The sequence below is a fragment of the Manihot esculenta genome, chromosome 1 (assembly GCF_001659605.2).
Source record: "Manihot esculenta cultivar AM560-2 chromosome 1, M.esculenta_v8, whole genome shotgun sequence".
Taxonomy (NCBI): domain Eukaryota; kingdom Viridiplantae; phylum Streptophyta; class Magnoliopsida; order Malpighiales; family Euphorbiaceae; genus Manihot; species Manihot esculenta.
Window position 1 is genome coordinate 35,190,023 of NC_035161.2, and position 26,384 is coordinate 35,216,406.

At 33.5% G+C, this 26,384-nt stretch overlaps 4 protein-coding genes across 4 annotated transcripts; 1 reads left to right on the forward strand and 3 right to left on the reverse strand.

The window, feature by feature from the left end:
• Positions 1-4,481: 4,481 nt before the first annotated feature.
• Positions 4,482-10,790, forward strand: LOC110620654 (transcription initiation factor IIA large subunit). The gene is made up of 11 exons (XM_021764499.2): positions 4,482-4,860; positions 5,100-5,270; positions 5,615-5,821; positions 6,030-6,081; positions 6,156-6,214; positions 6,428-6,547; positions 9,127-9,279; positions 9,719-9,782; positions 9,900-10,063; positions 10,179-10,262; positions 10,345-10,790. Exons 1-11 carry the CDS (start codon positions 4,735-4,737, stop codon positions 10,366-10,368), a joined length of 1,224 nt encoding a protein of 407 aa, XP_021620191.1. The 5' UTR covers positions 4,482-4,734; the 3' UTR covers positions 10,369-10,790.
• Positions 10,791-11,402: 612 nt separating this feature from the next.
• LOC110610411 lies at positions 11,403-11,819 on the reverse strand. The gene has a single exon (XM_021750327.1). The coding sequence runs from the start codon at positions 11,817-11,819 to the stop codon at positions 11,403-11,405; it is 417 nt and encodes a 138-aa protein (XP_021606019.1).
• Positions 11,820-13,781: 1,962 nt separating this feature from the next.
• LOC110620738 (L-type lectin-domain containing receptor kinase IV.2) lies at positions 13,782-16,154 on the reverse strand. The gene has a single exon (XM_021764617.2). The coding sequence runs from the start codon at positions 15,801-15,803 to the stop codon at positions 13,782-13,784; it is 2,022 nt and encodes a 673-aa protein (XP_021620309.1). The 5' UTR covers positions 15,804-16,154.
• Positions 16,155-21,183: 5,029 nt separating this feature from the next.
• On the reverse strand, positions 21,184-24,815 carry LOC110620811 (pentatricopeptide repeat-containing protein At1g11290, chloroplastic). The gene is made up of 2 exons (XM_043959512.1): positions 22,302-24,815; positions 21,184-22,051 (listed from the first exon to the last, which is right to left on the reverse strand). The coding sequence occupies exon 1, from the start codon at positions 24,680-24,682 to the stop codon at positions 22,799-22,801; it is 1,884 nt and encodes a 627-aa protein (XP_043815447.1). The 5' UTR covers positions 24,683-24,815; the 3' UTR covers positions 21,184-22,051; positions 22,302-22,798.
• Positions 24,816-26,384: the final 1,569 nt, after the last annotated feature.

Genomic DNA, 26,384 nt, shown 5'->3' on the forward strand with positions numbered 1-26,384 from the left:
TATTCATGGGAGGTTTTTCTGATTCATAATATTGGTCACTAGGATCTCCCATGCTGTTAACTTTGGTCCATTTATGTATTTTCTTTTCTAAGACATTTAAGGTATTACTATGATAATATTTTAAATAAGTGAAGAATGGTATAGTTTTTTCTATTTGTTCACAAAAGTCAAAAAATTGGTTTTTAATTTGCTTTTGTTCTTTTAAGGAATAGGTTTGGATAAATAGGTCCCTTTTCCCCCGGTTTGTATCTGACACATAGTCAGCCTGAATTTGATCTTTATCAAGTACAAAAGTCTGAGTTAAGGTATTAATAGAAAAATCACTATCTTCATAAGGTTGGCTAAATTGTCCTTGTCTAAATACTCCTTCGCTTATTTTTATACCTTGGGTAGTAGGTTGAGGTTTCGTATGTTGGTCAAATGTATCTTCTACGGGTTTGGTTCCAGAGGTTTCTCCTACAAAAGGTCCTTGGTATTGAGGAATGGTAGAGTCTTCTGATATACTAGTATCTGTTTGTATTTCTATATTATGTCTTCTTTGTGAGGATCCTAAAGAATGCCTAGAAGGTTGGTATATACTATAATTGGTTTGTCTAAAAGAATTTGATCTTTTAAATTTTAATTCTACAGATCCATCATCATTTTGTATAATATAATATATTTCTTTATTTTCTTTTGCAGGTAAACTTGGTATGGTTTTAACTGGGTATTTCCAAATGTCTGGTAAGCTAATATCTTTCCATTGTATAGTTTTTGGTACATTTATGTTTGCTTTAGTTTGGTCAATTTCTCAGAAAATTGTTTCTCCTGTTTGTCTATTATGATCAATAGCATTTGGACATAATCCTGTGTTCATTATTTTATAATTCAGTCTATAAAATACTTCATAAATATGTGATCCTTTGAGCATATTATAATTATGAGTTAAAATGTCTAATGTCAATATTTTCATTATATGGGGATCAGTTAATGAAATTGTAAAATTAGGAAAGCAATTTGAATAAATTGGTCCATTTGTTAAGTTAGTTTCAAATAACCCTAACAAATAATCTTTGTAATTAATATGTCTACAATCTCGTAAAGCTACATGCATACTTGTATTTAATCCTTCTACAGTTAATGGTTTAATAGCAATTTGTACTAATCCTATATGCATAAACCTATATCCTTAATTAATATATTTTAATATGATCTTTTTACTTAATAAACTCATTGATTGGTTTTCAGAGTATAATGGTACTACTTTCTCTTTGGTTTTAATAGCTCTAGCTGCTTTAAAATCTATTATTCCTTTCTTATATATACTAGATATTGGTGTTTTAGGTGGTTTCCAATTGGTTAATTGTTGATTATTCCAATTACTTTCTCTTGATAATATAGTTTTAGTATTATCTGTATTAATATTTAAATCATTTATTAGTTCGTCATCTGGTTGTCTGGGCCTAGAAGATCTAGTTTTTCTAAACATATTCATTGTAAAATCCTAGGGTTTTCACATACACTTCATTCTCTACTCGTTCTGCAGGTCTTACACCTTGTGCCTGACTTATGACTTTCGTGACACAGTTACAACCCTAAAATTTTAATTTGAATAGTTTAAAATAGCTAGATTCTTCACTGGCTCTGATACCATTTCTACAGACTACGAACCCAGGGATATAAAATATATTTTAATTTTAATTTATTTTACAGACAATAATAACTATAAATAATGAATTAACAAGTATACGATTTAATATACAATTAATGCACATGCATTTACTATTTTTATATAGTTTAGTCATAATTATACTTTTAACAGTATTTAAAAATTATTATCTCTTAATAATTAGTCTAAGTATCTTATCATACAATTAAATAAATCTAACATCCTTTGTGTTTCTCTGCAATCACAAAGATTATTATGATTTGTTATATGCCATTCAAACAGATATGTTCCTTGTTGTACTAAATATGTTCTAAATCTTTCTACTTCATTTTTATTTGTTAAATCAATTAAACTTAAACTTTCTAATGCAGATATTATAAATCTCATAATAATGATTTAATTAATATATTCATAAAAATAATATGCAATAAGATATTCAGTTCTAGTTGAAATATAATATTTAAGAATATAACCATTTTCTGTTTCAATAGTATCAAATAAAATGATAAACATGGTTTAACAGTTACTGTTTAAATTAGTAATTTTCAAATGATCAACGCGATTTCTGATGTGGAGGATCAACCGAAGTTGCAACCACAGAGCATACTTATCATGATATGCAAATTTTAATTAGGTTCAGGGTTCCTGCAACGTTAACTTGGATTCCCAGAGTTAACTCAGAATGGTAAACGGAGAGAGATAATAGTTTGCCGTCAACACGGACTTACACAGTATCAATTGTATAATACAAATATTATTGATACAGAATATAAATACAACTTACTTAATACAAAATACTTTAAAATAATACTGCTACAACCGTGTTGTAGTAAACAGCGGTTTCCTTACAATTTGTTGAGCAATAAACTAAGCTAATCATTGAATACATAAAGAGATTTGAGAGAGAAATTTTTGGTGAAATTTCGGTGTGTCCTTGTAATGAACCGAAGGTGCCTTTTTATAGCCGCGGACGGACTTCAAAATTTTATCAAATGGAACTGAGCGGTCTGGACTTCAAGTTTTTATGATTAGATTTTAATATGATGTTTTATCAGTTTCATTTAGAAATTCAGCTAATTTCTTATTAAAAATCTTATTAATACCAATAAAAATTCCTATATATAAATTTTATTAATATCATTTGTTCTTTAAAATTGCAATCAAACCATAGAAGTTTAAGAAAAGTATTAGAAAAACATCAGATTTTTTTTTTAGTGTGAGATTTAATTATCTTCATAATTGTTATTTGAATTAACAAAAGCAAAGATGATCTATTTACTTGCAATATTTTTTAATTTATAAGCAAAAAGGGAAATCAATTACTTAATTTGATGCCTATAAATTATACAAATTTTACTATTCTATTTTTTTATTTTTTTAAATTTTACTAATTATATATTTTGATGTTATTTTGCTTCATTTTAATATTAAATACATTTTCAGGTTATTTTTATTAAACACAATTAATTAGTTATTAACTATTTATGAATATATAAGTGCATAATTTATTTAAAATTTTAAATATTTATAAAGTAATTTTAGTTAAAAGTTTATAAGTTATTGGTCAAACTAATTCTTATATATGTCTATTAATTTATGTATTCGTTAACTTTATTATTTAATTATCGTGATTTTAAAAATATAGTTAAATTATTATTATATATTATTTTGTTTAACAACTAATTTATTTTATGTGTTTAAATTATGAAAGTTAAATTGTTGAAATATAAAACTAAAGTAACCAGATTAAAATGAAACAAGAATTTCTGCTATAAAAACTAAAGTTAATTTTTTAAAATTACAAAAATAAAATAACTTGCTTGAAAAATAAAAAAAATAATATATAAATTTCCTTGAAATATAATTACTGATGATTTGCTCACTCTCGCGTCAAAATGGAAGAAGACTAGAGCGAGGAGTCTCATGCCTTTTTCAAAGACAAAAATTTTGACGTTAGAAATCTAAATTTTATGAATTAATTTATTGATACCAATTTTCATTTTGCTTTTATAGTATGATGGAGAAACTGAATTTGTATCATTTGTTGGTTTGGATTGAATTTTTTAATTGAATCTCAAGAATTTTGTAATTATATTTGGGCACTCAATTGTTGCTATTATACATGAAATTTTTTCCAAAGATAAATGGGTTTATTATTGTTAATTATAAATTAATATTATCACATTCCTATTTTTATATTATTTTTTAGATTTCATCGATACTTTAATTATAAATGAAATTCAATTATAATGCAATTAGAAAAAAATATTTCAATTTTAATTTTTTGATTCAATTAAATTGAAATCGATAATTAATTATAAATTCTATTTTAAATTATTTTTATTATATAGAAACATGTTATATGTATTTTTTTATTTAATATATAATGTGAGTTTTATTAAAAATAATAAAAAAATACATATAACATGACACGTTAGATAAATGATATATTTTTTTATTTAAAATTTAAATTTTAATAAAATCACCAAAAAATTTTAAATTATAATTTATTATATTTAAAAAAAATAAAATTTTAAATTAAAACACAAAAATTATAAAAGGTTGTAGATTTTCAATAGCAATATAAAAAAAGTCTCGATATGATCTAGACGGTCCACGGCAAGTGGGACCCCCATATGGACACATCATAGGCGGTTGCGAGATAGAGCAGTAGAAGTGGCGAGCGACTCCTACTAAACGGACATAAATCAATCAAACGCCGCATACAAACCCTGGCATTACTAGGATAGGGAAAATAAAAATTACATCTCTGCAGATCTTGACACGTGGAGTCACTCCATAAAATCGGATGCAAACCTATTTATATTCCACTCTTTATTCTTCTTTCTGGTCCGCTTCCTTCTCTCTCTCTCGCATCTTCCTCCTCGCCGTTCTCTTTGCTCCTCTGTACACAGACCCACCCCCCTCACACCCCCTGACCTTGGGCCTTTTCTTTCTATATCCATCTCTTCCTTCGGTTTTCTCCCTGAGGTTTAAAATTTCCATCCGAATTTCCCCTATAAAATTGAAGGGAAACGAAATAACTTGTCGAATTGAAAGGGATTTCCCAGAGGAGAGTTTAGGAAATGGCGACATCGTCGACCACTAGCACCGTCTATATCCACGTCATCGAAGACGTCATCAACAAGGTACGCGATGAGTTCATCAACAACGGCGGGCCTGGTGAGGGTGTCCTCAGTGAACTCCAAGCAGTATGTGCAATCTTAGCATTACCTTTCTCTCTCTCGTCCTCTGTTATTTTCTGTTACCCTTTTATCAATTTTGTTTTTGTATTAGGGGTTTGGAGATTTCTTTTCTAGAATGGTATTGCCGGATTTAGTGTATAATTTTGGATCTGATTTTCTAGGGTTTTCCAATATAGTAAGTATTATTGATTTTGGGAGCTTTACAGTAGCTGACCTTTGTTCTTCTTTTGGGCCATTCTGGTTAGATTTGGGAGATGAAAATGATGCAAGCGGGTGTGATATGCGGTCCAATAGACAGGTCATCTGCTCCTAAGCTGGCTCCTGGCGCTCCTATTACTCCAGTACACGACCTTAATGTACCGTATGAAGGGACTGAGGAGTATGAGACTCCTACTGCTGAGATGCTTTTCCCTCCTGTGAGTATTTGCTTCTTCATGTGATGTTAATCGTGAAATCTGTCAATTCAGTGTAAGGAGGTAGTTAAGTTAGGATACTGTTTCCTCAAGTGATTAATTGTTTGTTGTCCCTATAATGGTAATTGAGGTTTTCATTGGATCCTGTGCGAATTTTGAGTCAGTAGCTCAAAGGTGCAAGTCTGATGGGTTTTCTTTTCTTTATTTAATTTTTAACTTCGGCCGAGATCCTTTTTATCAAGCGAGCATTCTGCCAGAAAATATCTATTAGCTGTTTGTGACCATTGTAAGTGAATTGCTAGTTATTATGATATTTTTTATTTTGACGTGGGTTTTTGAAATTGTAGACACCGCTGCAAACTCCCATTCAGACACCATTACCAGGGAGCGTGCAAACACCTTTACCAGGAAGTGTGCAGACACCTTTACCTGGAAGTGTGGACAACTCCTCTATGTATAACATTCCTACTGGGCCAACTAGTGAGTATCCCACCCCTGCAAGTGATACTGGAGGCAGTACTGAAGCAAAAGCTGGTAGGCCTAGCCCTTACATGGTAAGCACAGACTTCCCGTCCCAAGTTGAGTTTTAGATCTTTAGTGCAAAGCTTTTGTTTAACATTTTATTTCTCTTGGATGTGGGTGGGGGGTCTTTGTTTCACTACCTCTAGATTTAGTCAACCATAGGCTTGCTTCACCAACTGTAGTTTTATGATTTAGTCATAGAATTGGTTAGTGACTTTTCTCTCTGTTGTCTTTTAACAGCAACCTCCTTCTCCTTGGATGAATCAGAGGCCCCCTCTTGACGTTAACGTTGGTCAGTTTGATGGTATATTAGTTTATTGCTTTATATTCAATGGTTCTTAACTAATGCATGTGATGTGACTGTAGCTTATGTTGAAGGGAGGGATGAGGCAGACAGAGGAGCCTCTCATCAACCCCTGACACAGGTAACTTTTGGAGAATGTGGTGATTTGATGCTTGTATATGTTGAAGCTGCAGAGAGTTGCCTGGTTTGATTTGAAAATGAATTTAAAATCTTAAGTTAAAAATTAATGCATGATAAATTAATGCGTGTTCTTTGAAAATGTTTCCTCTTAATTTTTTCTCATAATGAGATGATAATATGCTATTGTCAGTTTTAATGTTTGAAAGCATTCCAGGATTTCTTCATGATGTCTTCTGGAAAACGCAAGCGTGATGATTTTGGTGCACAATATAACAATGGTGGATTCATACCCCAGCAGGATGGAGCTGGGGATGCTCCCTCTGTGGCTTTACAGGTTGAGCTACATTTTCTTTCTCATTTATTCTTGCTATATACTATGTTTTATCCATTAAGAAGCTCTATTAGCTTTATGCATTTCCCCATTTTTAATGCTTGGCTCATCAGCATTCTATTGTGGCATATTTAAAAATTTTTTATAAGCTGTTAGGCTTTTGGGTGGTTATGCATGTGAGGTTTTACAAGTTGAGGCATATTCTTATCTGTTTGAATCCATGATAAATTCTTTATGAGTTTAAACTGTTATTAGTTTACCCTTTTTTTCCCATCAGATCAGACTGATGATGCATCCTGCTTTTAAGATGGAATCTGTGTGCAGTTAGCCTGTTTAGATTTTGAAGTTGAGCCAGAAGTAGAAAATAATAGCACACAATTAGTATTAAATGCTATGGCAATCACTAGCTTCTGCAGTGCATTTTGCAGTGCCTTGTGAGCTTTGAGCTCTTATATTTTAGCTATTGAGGGAGCCTCAGGATTATTGATAGATGTTCTCCTTATACGGGGAACTTTGTGTGAACAGTTTGTGTTGCATCATTTGGTAATAAAGAGGTGGGAGATAATGAGAGCTCAGTTACGTGTGAAGATGCATATAACTTTGAGCTCAGTTATATGTGAAGATGCATATAACTTTGATCTCATTTGGTAACAAACATTCTCATGATAATATTTGAGCTCAGTTTTCTAGTATAAAGCACCCAAATATTATCATGAGAATGTTTGTTTCCTTCTGGATAACTTTTTCCCCCTTAATTTCATTTCATCATGTCTCTATCTTATCATATCTTCTTTCTGCCCTTCTTGAATCATGTTCAATGTCTAGATCATGGAATTGCATGTCTTTTGAACTATTGCTGTTTGGAAATTTTATATTGGCTAAACAGATGAAGTATTTCCATTTCTTGTTGGATCCATGCCAATTATATAGCCTTATCATGTTAATGGTTTTGATCAATCGCAATAGTGATTATCAAAATGTGGTTTTGATCTTCAACTTCAAATTGTCTTTGTATGGCCCTTGAGACACATAGATTGGTTGAAATTAGTGGTGAATATCCACTCAATAAATGAATCCTGTATTTTCTTTCTTCTGTGTTCATACTTCATAACCTGACTAGGGTAAACCAGTACCTAGACAAGTGAGTTTGTAATGATAATTATCAGGAAGTAGATATATGTACCTGTTTTGCAATCTGATGTTGTAAATCCTTCTTGACTTTCTGAAGCACTATGGACTTTAAGATTGAGGGCATTAAAACACAAGGAATTTAGGAACTATTAAAAAGATTGAACTTTATGAAAATGAATAAAGGTAATATACCAATGGCTGGATGTTAGAGGTTTCTTTTTCTTGAATATGGGCATCTGCTATAATTTATTAGTCCTTTCTGAGTTGACATATTATGCGAGCAAGATGCCTAATGGACTTGGCAAAAAGTCTAAATAAGCCCCTCAACTTTTCATTTAAGATTCAAATAAGGTAATTTGACTTTTTTGGATTTGAAGAATTTTGGGAAAATTTTGAATATTCTTGTATTTCACTCTTAATCTTTACAATTGGTCTATATGACTATTTATACACAAAGAATCATATCTAAACAGGAAGCAAATAATCAAATAATAATTATGGAGATAACTAAGGATCCTAATAAGATCAAATCGTATCCCTAAAATCAGCTAGGATCAATAAATAAGTCAACAGAATTAAATAAAACCTTGAACTTTCCATTCAAGTCCAAATAAGTCATAACCTAATAAAATATTAAATTTTGTTTATGCAATTTTTAAATATAAAAAACCATTTACTCTTTATTTATTATTTTTTTTGCTGATGACTTCTGTTGATATGTAGGATGATCTTTTAGCATATTGCAACATATATGACTAGTCTTTTGCTTTTATCCTTTTCTATTTTTTTTTTTTAAATTTACTATGTGGTGTTGGCTTAGGACTTGGGAGTCATTTATGAAGAGTTCTATCAAATGCACATCTTTGTTGCATGGTTGCAAAATGCAAATTCTGAAAATAAATAATATTAACATTGTATTGAGTAACAATTGGAGCTTATTGAAGTTTAGCAGCAGCAGTTTTTGTAATAGATTGCATAAGTGTGCTGTAAGTGAGAATTCTTAGAGGTGATACATTATTTTGATATATCAGATAGTTGTAAATTGGTTTAGATGTCTACTGTCAATTCCATGTATCTAAGATGGAAATGGTCTGATAACTTTTGGCAATGACAATTATCATTTCAATGACCGAATTGATTCATTGTTTAACTCGGGTAATTGTTGCTTCGTCTATTTGTATATTTGTGATCCAAACTTGCAAGTTAAGTCAATTTGTCCTATCATTTGTGTTCTTAATTTTTCATCTATTAGGACAGTTTGCATCTTCTTTTAGTGTTAGAAAATCACAGTCTCTCTCAATCAATCAATCATCAAACAACAAAAACATTTCCTATACCAGGGTGAATATTTGAGTATTTTAGGGGTTGTTTAAACTGTTTATCCCTTCTAAGATGTCTGGTCAATTTAAAACTTGTGGATCTGTTGTGGAATCACACAATTGTAATTTCAGGCAAGCCAAGGGTATGGTTCCCTTGGTAGACACGACATGATCACCAATGCTAACATAGAGATCTTATCGCACGCAACGAGGCAGGCAATGAGGATCCCTCAACTGGATGGGCCAATCCCTGATCCTTATGATGATGTGCTTTCAACTCCAAATGTAAGTAAAAACAACTGTCCTTGCTGGAATTTCCTTGAAGGTGCAAACAAGTGCATATTGTTTCCTTGTTTTTAGGAAATTTATGCACAAGTAGAAATGCTTAGTGTGTCCTTGTTTGTCAAATCATCAATATTTTTTGGATCACAAAAGAAGACTACTAGTATTGGTCCCCGCCATTGCAGGGTCCCATATTCTTGATTTAACCGTGCAGGTGTTCACCACCCTCCTTCCTTTCCAGGTGCCCTTGTCATTTACTATGGCACATCTGCCTGAAATGAATAATGTTAAACATGGTTAGATAGCAGGCTACTTTTGAAGGATGATATGAAATTTATTTTTTGTGCACTGCATACAGTTATTTTTAGAAGACTTGTATATTCTTTTGCTAACCAAGTGATATATATATATTTTTTCTTTTGAAAAAATTCATTCCTTGAAGATATATAATTATCAAGGAGTTGTCAATGAAGATTACAACATTGCGAACACACCAGCTCCTAATGGTAAGTTAGTGATGTATGTAATGAAGGTTATGCTCTTTTTCGATGGTGAGTTTGTGTCTTTGTGAGAGAGAGAAAGAAGTGCTCTAAGCTGTGTTTTCTGGGCTTTGTAACTCCCAGACCTACAAGCAAGCACTCCTGCTGTTGCCCCTCAAAATGATGCTGGAGATGATGACGATGATGAGCCACTGAATGAAGATGATGATGATGATGATGATCTGGATGATGTGGAGCAAGGAGAGGATATGAATACTCAGCATTTGGTTTTGGCTCAATTTGACAAGGTATTATTTGTAAAATTTTGGGGGGTGTTGGCAGCGGTAGTTGCTTGGGGGGGATAATGCATAGTTATACGGGAATATTTTTAACCTTATTATGATCTGCAATTTTCATGGACAGGTTACTCGTACCAAGAGCAGGTGGAAATGCACACTCAAGGATGGAATCATGCACATAAACAATAAGGACATTCTCTTTAATAAGGTGTTTTTTTTTTATTGAATATGTGAAGGGTTTCTTTGATTCTATGTAGTATTTCTGTATAATATCATATTTATTTATGCAGGCAACAGGAGAATTCGACTTCTAATTTTGCAAGAGAAATGCCTGTCATCAAGTAGTAGCACTTGTTTTCAAAGAGCAAATTCTGTGGTGTCACTGGGTGTTCCATAATTTTCTTTAATTGTTATTAAGTGAGATCGGGGAAGTTCATGAGATGCTTGGTTTTAATGTCTTTCTAAAGACTTGGTTGGATGGATGACCTACTGTACATAAAGGAAGAGCTTTTTCAGCCTATTAAGGGATGGCAACCCAAGGAGTCTCTTTGAACTTGAAGTTCACCATTTCTCTAATGAAATTTGTAATTTTATTAATGACGTATACTCTGGATATAAATTTAGGAATTTCATTTTCACCCCCTCTTTTTATGCTTATTTCCCTTCAGTTTGAGCTGTGAAAACAACTTTGTGCTTGATTCTGGTACTGTCAGTTGACTAGCGGATTTTTTGTGCATCTGTTGAAGCCCACTCAATTTTTATTTTGCTATCTAGTATAATGTAATCTGTAGAAGCTAGTGAAACATGAATTAGCTAGGGTTAATGCACTGAAGCTCATAAACTGATATTCAATTCGGTTGGGATCTCTTAGAAAAGAAATATATATGCATGTGTTTTTAGCACAATCCAAATCCAAGAATTGTATACAGGGGGAGTTTTTCTTGACATCGTGTCAATATTACCTGTAATTGATATGTGATTTTTGAGTGAATAAAATTTTTCACAAATATTTTTCTAAATTTATATTATTTGTTTTATCAATAATTTTTAAAAATAAAAGATATTTTTGGGGGCAAAACGCATGGGTAACTCTTTAGAAAAAAAAAAAACATACATATAAAAGATATTAATGCATATATATAAATTGAGAATTTAATATAAGGGATACAACTCTCAAAACAAAAACCAAACAGTGAGAACCACCTTAGCAATTGCCACGAAAATAAGTTAGAATCCTGAATAGAGACAAGATATTGGGTGTGTGGAGAAGAATTCCCAGTAATGAATCAAAAACATCATTGACAAAACTGAGGCTGGAAACAAAATGAAAAGACATCTGCATTAAGCCTCACTCTGCATGATTGACAAGCACGCATTTATACTGGAAGAATGTAAACAAGGACGATGGCTCCATGTATCCACCATTGGGCGCAGCTGGATGCTGCCACCCTCCTGGCACGCAGTATGCACCTCTCTTCTCTTCCTTGCCCTTGTCTCCACCACTTATCATAGGGAACATGAATTCTTCTGCCTGTTGCGGTGACAGAGGTGGTGATAAGATGAGTGGTGATAGCAGAGGGATTGGAGTAAGAGGGGAAGAAGCCTCCTTGGAAAGCATAAGGTGATATGTTTTGGCATAATTTGCAACCTCAAGAGTTGCTGGAGCTTTCTTTTGTAGCCTTGTGGGGGGCTTCCCTACTTTGGTTTTGGTCTTGGCTACAACTTGTGCTTGTCTCTGGAATATATTATCATCATTTTTCTCCATTTCTGAACTTTATATGCAAATAAACTTGCAAGAGTATTCTTGTATCCTCAATGTGATATGAAACTTGCAAGAAAGTGTTGATATCTGCCTCACATACAACTTCAACGAAAGAAACTTTGATTCTCTCTCACACACACAAGAGTCAGAGTCAGGGACAAGAGAGGAGGATAATGGTAGTGTTTAATTAAAAGATGTGGCTCATGTCATGGGGTTGGCTATGAATAGATAGTTAATAACTGCATATGCTCAAAATGATACCTGGACCTGGTCTTTTCTATTTGAATGCCTAAAAACTTGCTGAGGCAGTTCCTTCCATCCATGGAGAGTCAAAGCTCCAAAATTTGTGACCCATACTTTTGGCTTTTGTTAGTGGCTTTCCTTATTAGAAATTTAGAATTAGAGGTTTGTGGATGGTTAATTCATAAAGCTGGTTGGATCCAACAAAATTAGTTGGCCAAGTCTGTTGGATAATATTATAGCACTTGCCAAGGAAATATGGAAAAATTTATTAATCAGTTAATTTATTTTGAAAAATATATTTGAAATATTATTCAAATTTTAAAAAGTTTGTTAGACTAAAATTAAATTATATATTAAACATTAATACATTTTTAAATCTTTAAGAAATGATTATCATAATCAAGTTTTCATAAAAAATTCTGTCTCATACACTTGTCCTATAAATTTTACTCTAAATTTAGAGATGCTTCGTATTCAAATTTAAACTTGAAACCAAACGTTCAAAGTATAACTTGGATATTTCGTCTCAAAAATTTTAGAGCTTACAATTACCCTAATAAAAGATTCCCGTAAATTAGAAAAAAGAATGCGACCAAATCAATATTGAAGAGCGGGAACGCAACAACTGCCAACCGTTTAATCCATGATCAATCTCGCCATGGCTGCCTTCCACTGCCTTAACTTAGCTTTCCGTGAGACTCTCACAATTGGAAGAAAGAAGCGAGAGAGAGAGAGAGAGAGAGAGAGAGACAGGTCTATATGAATCAGATTACACACATTTACAGAACTGGATAAAGTGAACAGAGTCCAATTGGAAGATGCAAACTTCAGCAGGGCAGCTCTTGGAGGTGCAAGTGAGAACTCCATCAACAGAGGACGTTTCTCTGGTTAGCACCCCTATCCTAGAGTGTTTAATGTGTGATTAAACTCGGAAATATATGGGATTTGTTTAATCTCTTGGGATAATAGAATGCAGGCAACGGCCCTAAATTAAATCTTCTGCTCGCTTATGGCTGTGATGGCCCTTCTGTGATAAAGTTTGAACATCAGCTACAGCTAGGGCCTAGGAGTGAAAATCTATGTCTTTGAGGTAATGTACTTTCTGTACGCTTCCTGAAAATGAGACATTATTGGTATTTCTTTTGCCAAATTGTATACCATCAAACCTCCATTCTTATGCCTTATTACACTGGCTGTGCAAATGAACCACTCAGGCAGCTATATTTTGATAAACTGCACATTAACAATCTGATTAGTGGTTGTGGAAATTTCCTCATTCTTTAACTGACGAAAAAAACGCCAACCAGAATTTAATTTTAGAGGGAGAAATAACTTGTTCGAGTATAAACAAACAATGTGCTAGAGTAACTATTAATTTATTAACCTCACCAAAAAATAAACATGCTATTAGGCTATAATAACTGAGAGTTTATTGGCAAAATTTTATTTTTAAGTGAGGGCAATTATAAAATTTGTATATACTTATAATAGAAAATTTGTGGGTAATGGAGGCAAAATTTACTTTTAAGTGGAGGCAAATGATAAAATTTATATACAACTATAATATCCGCCCCTGCCCACAACACAATGTTAAACTTCCATAATAACATGCAGCTAGGTAGACTACTATGTCATCTGTAGAAACTTACATGATTGTTGGAACTATGAACATTACATTCTTCACGAGATACTTCTCCCTTCTCCATCATGTTTTAGCTGTACTCAACGACCATCAGTGAGGATTGAATCATTGCTAGTGAAGGAACGTCCAGATCCCTTCCCAACAGTGGAAGGAAATGACATTACAAAATCAGAGGCTTCATTATATGTTATGAATGTACCAATAGCAGCATTTTCTAGTGGTATATCTGGCAAAGTAGCATCACCATCCAAATACTGCATCACTTGCCTCATGCTTGGTCTCATTGTGGGCACAGAGTGCGAACAGATAAGTCCTAGTTTCAAAACCAACTCCATTTCATCTATCACATAATTTCCTTGCAATCTTGGATCACTAGCATCAAGAATATCCCCTCTTTTCCAGCACTCAATGACCCAATCTACCAAAGTTACCTCTTCAGGAAGTCCTAGGAGCTCTATTGGCCTTCTACCACAAGCCACCTCAAGCAGAAAAGCCCCAAAAGCAAACACATCAGTGCTAGTGGTTGCCTTTCCAAATCTAGCCAGCTCTGGAGCCAAATAGCCCACGGTCCCAACCACATGGGTGGTTTGAGGATTGGAACCATGATTGTATAGTATAGCAAGGCCAAAGTCTCCAAGTCGTCCATTTAAGCCACCATCTAAAAGAATATTACTAGCTTTTATGTCTCTATGCAGAACAACTTGTTCCCACCCCTCATGGAGGTAAAGAAGACCAGATGCCACTCCTTTGAGGATTTGAAATCTTTGAGGCCAATCAAGGACTGGTTTTTCATTGGTAAACAGGAATTTGTCAAGGCTCCCATTAGGCATGTAATCATAGACCAAGAGGAGCTCTCCCTGTCTCCTGCAGTAGCCAAGGAGCTGCACCAGGTTCCTGTGCCTCAGCCTTCCAATGCTGGCAATCTCAGCTACAAATTCCTTCATCCCTTGTTTTGAATCATGTGAGACTTTCTTCACTGCAACTGGTAGGTTGGAAGAAGGGAGTATTCCTCTATAAACCTTTCCAAAGCCTCCTGCTCCAAGAAGCTCTTTGTCTTTAAAGCCTTTGGTTGCTGTGTAGAGAATCTTATAGGAGAATCTTTGAGGACCATATTCCCTTTCCCAATCTTCACGTATTTCTTCATATTTCTTCCTCCTTATAATATATGTACCTCCAACGATTGTTATAAGCACAACCATTACTGCTACAAGTATCACTACAATCACCACTTTCGATTTCTTTTCAGCTTTCCCAAGGGGTGGAAGTGAGGGGAGCTTTGAAATATCAAGGTCTTGTGCTTTTCCAGATTTGTTGAAGCTCCATCCTAGAATGTAATGGTTACTTGCAAGTGTTCCAGTTGCTGCAGAAAAACCAACATACATGGATTCCAGAAGAATTTCAGAAAGATTGGTGGTTGTTGACAAGAGCAGTTGGTTTGGTTTTGGGCTACTAATTGGAGCTAGAGTCACATTGAGTAATGTTTCTGTTTCATCATAGTCTATCCAAACCTTTATGGGATCACCACTAATAAGATTCAAGCTTCTATTTGTCCCTTCTGTGTTGGAAAAATAAGTTGCTGAAGCTGATTCAATAGAATTCAGGCTGTTCACATCAATTCCCACATGGTTTGCATCTGCATCTTGAAAATCTGGGCTGCGAATGGTATCGAGTTCAACTGCCAACATGTGGTTGGTAGAAACACCATTGTTTGAAGTGTTGAGGAGTCCCAAATACTGACTTGCAACAGCATGGCTGAAATCCAAGGATGGTGAGATGGTGAATGCTATTCCATGGCCACTAAGATTTTGCAGCTCAGGAACCATGGCAAACACAAAGATAGTGGAAAATGATAAAGATTCAGATGAATTGGCTGAATTTGGATTGAATTTCAGAGGAAACTGATAGAAGGCATGACCCATTTTCTGCTTTGAGGTGTTGGTTAGCTGCAACAGCCCATTGGGATGGATTTCTGCAATTCCATCAAGTTGGAGGTTGGCTCCAAGGAAGCCATTGTAGATGAATTGGTCTACTTCTTGAGCTAAGTTCAAGGAAATCATGGACAAATGGAAATATAGGAGGAGGAATCTTACAGCATCAGACATTGAGAAAAGTTGGAAAAGGCTGGTTATAATTTGGAGAGGGTTTCTGTTTGCATAGGTCTTTCTGAATTCATGGGATATCCTACTTTGCAGATACTGCTTCGTTGTTATTCAAACTTTAAGGTTAAATGTAATTGTTCTCGTTCCCATGGTTGGAGAATATACCGAAAGGCATAATTTTTAAAATGAAAGAAACATCATTCATGTCCTTTTCTACGAGGTTTGGAAAGATGAGGTATTTTCTTACCCATTCTTTTAAATTAGGATGAGAAGTTTTGACTTAGTTATGCATGAACAAAATCCTACAGGCCAAAATTGACTACTACTACTTTATTTTCAAATGTAGCCTGCTCCAGTTATTCAAGTAGAAACTTGGATAGTCTAAGTTCTTAAATGCAATGGCCCACGATGGGCAAGATGTATCATCTTGTCTTGTGCTGTGGAGCAGCTGTCAATTGTTTGCTGATTGGTTTATAAGAAGTATTAAAAAGAAAAAATCAGATCCAACGTCAATTCTATTCACCTATTCCTGTAAACATAAAAAGCATGGAGCAGAGGTAAATGTGTTGAAACATCTGACAATCTATTTCAATTTTACTGATTATGGTGAACTGAGCTTTATTATATACTGAATATATTAATTGGAGGCTACAGCAGTCATTCAATCCCTTTATTGGTTATGTGTATTTCAGGGTTGTTTCTTAGGAATTATTTGGTTTGTTTTTCTTCCACCAAACCTGCGTTTTTCATGTTAGGTTAGATGCAGAATTTTTTGCCTGCTTTTGCTTTCATGTTGCCTTATATTGACTAATAGTCGCTCAATGACAGTATTAAATGCTAATACTATTCTAAAAGACAATTGGTCATTGAAATTATTGAAGTTGTGAAGCAACTTACAGGAAAAACAGGAAACTACATTATCTGAATGATCCCAGCATCCTCTGGTTCTGGATTCTAGCAGCAGCAGGAAGGCCAAATTAAAGGTGATGTCATATGCACTTTCAAATGATTACTCATATTAAAACAATGCTTTATGTAGTTTTGTCAAATAGCTTGGTGCAACTACTGCTCTTGGACATTTCTCTGCATTGACCCCACTATCATTAACGTGTAAAACGAAAATGTAGATATTTTTAATTTTTTGCTTAGAGGATTGATTTCTTTTTTTTTTTTTTTCTTTTAATAGAACTTTCAATGCATCACATTCACGAAAAAGAATTTGAGCGCGTCCCAATTTCTCTGATTATTGCATTTTATAATGTCAAGCACAGTGACAGTCTTATACGCAAAATTTTCCACATGCTTGTGCTTTCACGGTACCTTAAATTTCAAGGCGACAAATATAAAACTTTTGATCTCTTTGGTTTTGAAATTTTGGCCAACTTGCAAGAAAATATAGTGTAGTACATGAATGATCGTACGCTTCGCTGAGTGCATGTAGCTTTCTAATATATGTCATTACTTAAATGCAGCCTAAAGATTTAGTTTTAGTATGTAAAAAGTAACTCCTGAATATATGTGATCATAAGCAATTAACAAAAAAAAAAAAAAAGAAAGAAAAAAGAGCTAGGTACGACTGAAGTTAGCCAATGGGTTAGGTGAATTCAATTTTATTTTATCACTAGAAAATAATTTTTTTATTATAAAGCAAAACTATAGAAAATATTTTAAAACTATTTTCTAAACCATAGTTAAATATTTGAAAACTGGAAAACTGGTTCAGTTTTCTATTTGGAAAACCCAAATACTGATACATGTGAAATATAAAACTCCGTTTTCTAATTTTGTTATAAAATATTTTACCACTTGGTTAAATTTCATATAATATCTTGAGTGTAATGGGTCAATGAGTATTAAGAATTGAATTTACCAGTTTATTGATATATTTATATGATATGAAATTTTTAAATGGACCTAGTTTATTATAGACCTGAAACATATGAAAATATGTTTTATTATTATTTTTTTATATAGAAAAACATTTACATGTGCCTTGAATTTACAGTGAATCGACCTGAAACATAAGAAAATATATAGAAAAACACTTACATGTGATATAAATCGAGTCTAAATAGATTTTTAATAATAATGAAGGACTATTGACTATATAAATATAATTTTTGTATTAAAACAATAACACATCAATATTATTTTTTTTAGATTAAATTAATTAGAGGAGCAGTTGGATACACCTTTAATAATCCTATGCAAACTAAACTAATATAATTATTTCCAAATCAAGAGCTCTAATTATATTTTCTGATATGATTGAAGTAGGACGTTGTCTTATTGAGTGATCTAAATCTCTAGTGTCTCAATGGGCTTGCAAAAGAGTGTTTTTATGAGAGAGAATGCTTACTTATCTAACAGCTTCAAATTACAAGTGTGCCAAAAATTGGTTATGTCAACCATGAATTTTTTCCACCCTCTTCACTTTTAAAATCAAACATGTGGAAATTGGCTAAACTGAAACTTAGCTTCCCATGGATGCTTTGTTAATATCGTAAATCTTCATTTTTATAAATTATTTTGAGGTTCAGAGATCTCCACTTAAACTAACTTTTCAATCTCTAAAATAAATCTCTAATTAATAACTAATTATTTCAAAATTATAATTTAATTAAGAAAATAAGATATTTAAAAAGAAATAAATTATTGAATGACCTTTATTTGCATATATTTTCTAGAATGTTTGACGAATACATTCCCTTTGAATTAAACTTGTGGTTATTTTAAAGTTTGAAGTTTCAATATTACAATCATGCTACAAAAGTCATGTCAATTACCACGTGAATACCATCCCATTTATTGTTAATGATGCTTAAAATACTAGTTATTGGATTAGAAATATATTATCCACGATTATAATTAAATATCAAATCGAATTGAAAAAATAATTTTAATTATATTTTTAAAAAAATTTAAAATATAATTATTAAAATTGATAAAATTTAATATTTTTATTAAATTTAACCGTTTAAATAAATTTAAATTAATAAATATATATTAATTAATTTTTTTAGTTTAAGTTATATATTTCATTAATAAATGTACATTAATTAAATTTTTTAATTTAGGGTATGTATGTTAGAACGAAAAATATTAGAGTTTCTTCAACCATTATCTCAATTTTTTATAATTTTCTTTTTATAACAATTCATAAGGAGTTTATAATAATTTTAACTGGCGAATAATATGAGGTGTAATTTATGATTTGAGTTTTATCTAGAGGCCAATTTATAACTTTTGGTAATATTTTATATTCATTAATTATAAATAAATTATAAAAATTAAAAAACAAAAGAAAATTTCAAGTGCTGTCGTCCCCTCCCACCAACGTTATGTTCCGTCATTGTTATACGCACCGTTTAGCATTCCCTTGCCTAAATTTAACGCACCCCGCACTGCACCTTTATAAAAGCACAAGGTTTTTATAAATCCTAATCCTATCAGAGCTTGTCAATGGCGAGACAGATTCGAGCCGATGTTAGGGTGGTTGGTAACTTCTTGAACTCTTTCCGCTGTTCTTTGATTTTTTCTTTCGGAAATTCATAGCAAAGAAGCTATATTTGTCATTATTTGAAAACGGAAACAAAATGATGGGTGTTTCCGTTTTTAAATATCGACCAATGTGGCTTATTTACTTTGAGTCGAAAAGGTTGGTTTTTGTCCCTCTGTCTAAAAATGTGAAATTATAATCGGGTTCAAAGTTACAATCGGAGTTGCAAATAACCTTGGATACTCTAATTCCTAATTTCTATAGTGTCAAGGTGGCTGCTTTATTTTGAAATCAGAGATCACATTTGGTTGTCTTTTTGAAAAGAAAAAAGAGAATCACTTTTGTCTCTTAACGCTGGTCTTTGCTGGTTTGAATTTTGTGAAGTGGCTTTCATCCTTCTCTAGCTAAGATGACCCCTTTGATTTAAATATCTATTATGAGCTATGTGGCTTCATTGTTTTTTGAAAATTGGTGAGCATAATTGGTTAATCCTTTTGGAAAAAAGAATAGAATCATTGCTGTCCCTAATTGTTGGTTTTGTTGGCTTTTAGATTTTGTAACGTGGCTTTCATCCTTCTCTTTCTAAAAATGGAAGGATTTAAAGGTTTCTTAGTTAATTTCTATTATCAGCAATGTGGCCTTTTGCTTGAGCTTTTGTAAAGTGGCTTATGAAACCCTTAGGCCTTAGCCACCGAGGGAAAAAAAAAAAAAAAATTTCAACAAAAACTGTGAAGTTCAAAATTGCAATAGAATATCAGTTACGAAAAGCTCAAAACCAGCAGTAGAAATATGCATATCCTTCACTGCATTAAAATTAACATGTTCAGTCTCTTTCAAATATTGTTATTTTATGTAACTTGCTAATATAAGCATACTGTTATTTATATGTATCGTGTTTGGGAGACATTTTGAAAGAATTTAAAATTAATAATTTCTTTTTGAAATTTTTGTGTTTGGCAAAATCAATAGTATTTTTTTTTTGGAATTGATTTTAAATTAAAAAGTAAATCTCGACAGGATTTTTTTCTTTTTCTTTTTATTCTTTGTTTTTTTTTGTTTGTTTTAATTTTAAATTTATTTTCTATTTTTTTAATTAATAATTGCTTTTTATAAAAATTATTTTAATTTAATATTACTATTAATACTTAATACATTTATAATTAATATTAAGAAATTTATTATATTATTTTATTAATTTTAACAAATAATTTGTATATTTTTAATGGTTAAAAATATGTAAAATTCATATTTTAAATATTATAAATTAATAATGATTTTTCAATGAATGTGATAAAAATAATTGTTACTTATAAAAATGAATATTTATGTTTAGTTTAAAAATAATAAGAATGATGAATACATTAAATTAATTTGAATTTATTATTAATTTATTTAATATAAAATAGTTTAATTAAATTTTATTATATTTAAATTAATTTTAAACAAATGAATTTTTTCATGAATACCAATGAATTGAATTCTGTTGATAGAATTCAATTCTTTTTGCTGGTATGAAATGTGGCACCAATTTAAGCTTGCACCTGTGGATCAAACAAGAGCCTTTTTTATCAGGAAATTTTCAGAGTCAGCGGTCGAGCGGAGGATGGCGTCAGTGATAGAAATTGCAATCTCTTGCTGCTTCCTGGCTTACTGTGAACAAACCAATCCCAAAGGCAAATCCACAGAGATTAGGCAACTGCAGAACAATGGTGATAATGAAATTGGTAGAAAATGAGGAAGACTGAGGATTGGTGGATGAAGATTTACGGAACTGGAAAGAAAGCACGGCCAATTTGTTGGAATGAGTTGCAGGTTAGCTCCATTGAAGCCTGGCAGAAAACTTTGCTAAGAGCATAATATACATCAATTTGAACACTGACAACATGAAGAGACAAGTAATTAGTTTGATCAAATAACCAAAAAGTTTGTGCTCCCTTGATAATTTGATAGGTTTCCATGAAAAGAAAAATAAAATATATTTCATGTACTTATGTGATGAAGAGTTCTGAGCCCAATGATGAACTGCATTTGGGGAAGACTCGTCATTCTGTTTCCACCACACTGGCATCACCAGGAGTTGTTCTGCCTGAGATATAACTTGAGAAAGAGCTCTTTCATCCTCTCCTGGCTCCAGTTCCTGCATTATATACTCCTTCTCTGAGACTCTTTTATCCCATTCGGTACCAGGATCATTACGAGATGTTGAGACTCTTTTATCCCATTCAATACCAGGATCATTACAAGATGTTACTGCTGCAGGTGCCGAGATTGGTGCAGCCTTTTCCTTTTGGGGCTTGTTTTGCTAGTTTTGTTCCAATTGCAGCTGTTGCTGGTGGGGTTAATGCCTTTGCTTTAGGACTTGCTGGTGGGTTTGATGTCCTTACCGTAACGTTTGGTGCTAATGAGGCTTTTGCGGCCAGGTTTTATTCTGGTTCTAATTCTGATGCTCGTGCTTCAATCTCCGGAGCAATGGCTTGTTAAAATATGCTTCTCAGATATCACAGGAAGCGCTCTTGGATGCTGTCTAGCTGTCTCCTTGTACCCAATAGTCATCATCATCCTGCAAGCTAACACCCCATGATGTAGTATTATCATCCTTATTGTGCTTCTTCTTGCTTAGAGTATATCGCATTTCCGGGCTTCTCCTTCACTTTGGCAAGGACTGGTTTTGTATGTGGTATATGGTCATCCTCCATGTTTTCTTCCTTCCCTAATAGTTGCGTAGCGCATGGTGACCATCTTGGATCTCCTCCTGCGGGCATAAATCCCACAATAATTTAAAATGGACAATTTCTGGATTTGGGTTCAAATTAGTTGCCCGAGTAGGGAAGCATGAAGGCATGGCTAACTTTAGCGGACAAAATTTAAAAATTTCATTTTCAAGGGATTATACCTCTTTAAATTAGAATAAATTATTAACAAGCAGAGGCAGTTTGAACCAGCCTCCCCTCCCAGGTGAAAGAAAAAGATGAGAATTAAATTAAAAAAAAAAAAAGAATTACATAATTTCCAGTATTAGCTCTTCGGAACAAGAGCGTGCCTATTCTGGTGTTATTTGAATTTAGCAGTCCACCATATGATGAAACCAATGACAACAGGAGCTGTTTTGATGATCGGTTGGTAACTCATCACTTCCCAATAAAGATGTTGCGGGAGCCCAGAAAATCATGGTTACTCTTCTATTCTGATAGTGGAACTCAGAATAGATGAACCAAAGGATTACATCTGTACTGTATCACACATGATATAAATTTTCGAGCCCCCAGAGGTTTATCATGCATAAGAGAATCTACAGAAGGATTTGATCTGCCTCTACAGAACCAAAAGAATAGAGATTTGAAAGATTTGAAGTTGACTCAATCCATTCTGACATTTGACAACCAAATAGTCAAGTCCTGCACCAGCAAATACAAACTGGATATAGCATCATCTTCCACGCAGTGACAGGCCGCATCGTTAAGTGATTAATATTGCAAAATAGAACCACTTCTCCATTATTTTAAATCCAACTATATCCTGGCTTCTTCCTCACTCCTCTATCAAACATTAGTTTCCGTACATCTGCGGCATTGTCCCAACAGCCTCCTGTTGTCAACGCATTTGAAAGCAGTATGTATGTTGCAGGATCATTAGGCCACAGCTGCAGAAGCTTTTTTGCAGAACGTGCAGCAATCTCTCTATTTCCATGAACTAAACAAGCACTAAGAAGAGCTTTGTAAACCGAGGGTCCAGGATCTATTGGCATGCTGTTAATGACAGCTTCAGCTTCATTTAGATACCCAGCCCGACCAAAAATATCAACAACACTAGCATAATGCTCCACACTATGAGATTCAACTGAAACATGACATCTCATCAAATCAAAGTACTCAAGTCCCTGATCAACAAAACCAGCATGGCTGCAGGCTGATAACACAGCAAGAAAGGTGGTGCTATCAGGTTTAATCTTGGTTCTTCTCAGTTGTTCAAACAATTTGATAGTCTCCTCACCACATCCATGGTGAGCACATCCTGTTAGAAGTGCATTCCAAGATATCACATCACGTTCCTCCATCAACCAAAACACCCTCTTTGAATCATTGATAGCACCACAAGTCGCATACATGGAAACTAGTCCATTTTGAACAAACAAATTTTGATTGAATCCCATTTTTACAATAAGACCATGGATTTTCCTTCCCTCTTCAAGGGCTGAAATATTCCCTATTGCTCCCAGCATACTTGTAAATGTATAGAAGTCCACGCTGATGCCAGCCTGCCTCATTTCAAAGAAACTATTGAGGGCATCCTCACTATATCCTAAATTGGATAAACCAGCAATTAATGCATTCCATGATATGTGGTCATTTGATGTAACACCTGAACATACCTTTTTAAAATCCTCAACATTGTTGCTACACTTCGAATACACAGTGAGGAGAGTTGCTGCTATATACACATTTGACTCAAGACCATGTCGAATTATACAAGAGTGAAGTTGTTTGCAATAGTCCAGATGTTTAGGACGAGAAAATGAACTTAGCAGGCTGTTGTAAGTCACATAGTTTGGCTCAAGTCCCAAACGAGTCATTTCTATGAACAACATAATAGCTTCATCAGGTTGTTCATTATGTGCATATGCAGTAACCAAACACGTCCAAGTAACAACATTCTTATCCACCATATGATCAAAAACCCTCCGAGAATCGTTGACATTGCCACACTTTGAGTACATATCAATTAAAGCAGTCCCCACCACAACATTGTAACCAAATCCAGCTTTCACACTCAGCCCATGAACCTGAGCCCCGAGTTCCCTTGGCTCCAAGTGCGAGCAACCCACAAGACAAGCTGAAACGCTAAATGGTGTCACAGCTCTGATCTCTCTTAACATCTCGACAAACAAGTCAACAGCCATTTGCGGGCAACTGACATTCAGATACCCAGATATCAACGAATTCCAAGTAACTTCATTTCGATGAGGCATTTCATCGAACATCTTTTTAGCACAACGAATTTCCCCACACTTGGCGTACATATCAACGACAGCACTGGATACATACACGTTTGAAGCAAAACTCATTTTGATAATCGTACAATGGACTTGAATACCCAAATCTTTATAAGCGGATTTCGCACAGAAGGAGACGACTTTGTTGATAAAGTAAGGATTGGAAAAAGAACCATTCCGCAGCATCTGAGCAACGAGGTCAAAATCAACCAGGTTTGGCGGCTTCTCACAGTCAATGAAGCTTTGATAGCCATTAGAGATGTAATCTTGTTCCGCCTCACCGGCAAAACTGTGGTTGTGAGCCATGAGAGCGAGGTAAAGCAGCTGTTTGGCGGATTTAGAAGCTCGGTGAATGGTGAATCGAAGTTGAGAAGGAGAGAAAGACAACGCCATTGCATTGTCCTTTTCATTTCTATGATTTGTTTGCCGCAATTTTGCGACACATCAAATAGATTTAACTCATGTCTTCTTTCCTTCTTTCCTTCGTCTTCATCTTCTTCTTCCGCCAATTTTCCAATAGGTTTATAACAAGAAATAAAACTTTTCACAAATTCATTATTTAATTTAATTAATTTAATTTATGAATTTGATAAAAATTATGAAAATTAAAAATATTAAAAATATTGGATTCATTTATTATTATAATTATAAATAATATTTAATAATTAAGAATAGAAGTAGTTATTGTATACCCGAAGTTGTATTAGTATCAGTTTTATAAATATTAAATGTAAGAAAAAATCTAATAGTTTTACTCAATTTTTAATTATCTCATCGTAGCCTAATTTTAAAATTTAGTTTTAATTATAATTAAACAACCCCTCCATTTACAATTAAAAATTTTATAAAAAATTAATTTAATTGTATTTTTTTAAAATTTTTATTTGAAATAAAAAAATTTAAAAGTTTTTAACTTAAAAATTTTAAATCATATATAAAAATAAAATTATTAATAATTTCCTCTTTAACTTTTTTTATCTCTTTATTATTATTTTTTCACTAAAGATAATTTATTGATAAAAAGATCTGAAGGTCTAATACATCTATCCTCTTTATTATTTTTTTCACCAAAAATAATTTATTGATAAAAAAAGTCTGAAGGTCCAATATAAAATCTAGAGAAGATCTCCATGTCAGAACAGCCCATGGCAAGGAAAGAAAGAAGTCTTTCAATCTACTCAGCCCACACCCGAATAAGCCTAGCCACCCAGAGATCTGGGTTGGATCCGACCCGAAAGAGGACCTTATCAGCTGGAGAAGACGCTGCCTCTTTTAGATGAGGGGAGACTTGAATCTTATTCCAAGGAAGAAGGCCAGGAAAGCGAGACACCATGCATGCCTCAAAACCACCATTGTAGAGCACGGGAACTAAGGAAGAGTAGGAAGAGCCTTGATTGACAACCAGATCAAGAGCACAACAACATGGCTAACCGGTCGAGTGGGGGAGGCCTGGCAGAGCTTCGGCTTTCTAGACAGCCTTGAAGGACCGAAGCAACCCAAGAAGGACTCACATTTGAAGTTAATATTGTTTCATTGTTTAATCTTATCAAATGGCTTTGTTATGGATTTTGCATTCGTTTTTTCGTTTAGTATTTTCTTAGGCATGATTAATAGGGATAGATATGATAATGAAAGCGCTCGGTAGTAATTTCGACGTGTACAAAGGTTTTTCGGGAGGGAGCTTAGTAGTACAATACAAGTAGTGGTAATTCTGGGAGGTCTTTTAATGTTATCGACTTTCAAGTATCATTCATATCTTTTATAAAGATCTAGATCAAGTCACCAAGAAACATATCTTTTGATCAACATCCTTTCAATGCAATGAGATGGGATCTTGAGGTGGTTCACAAAAAAAGGGCAATCGTTCCATACTTTTGCCACCCACGAAAGATGCATTTTTTTTTGTCTATAGATTGGGGGAATTGGGACTTTTGGTGGGAATCGAACCCTTGACTGTTACAGAGGATTCTGAGTGCTTTTGCCAACTCAACTAATAGCGGCAGGCAAAAGATGCATGGTCTAATTGGTGGAACCCACTAATAATTAATTCAAATTTTCTCCTACCCAAATGCCACGTCAGGTTCGGATACCATTC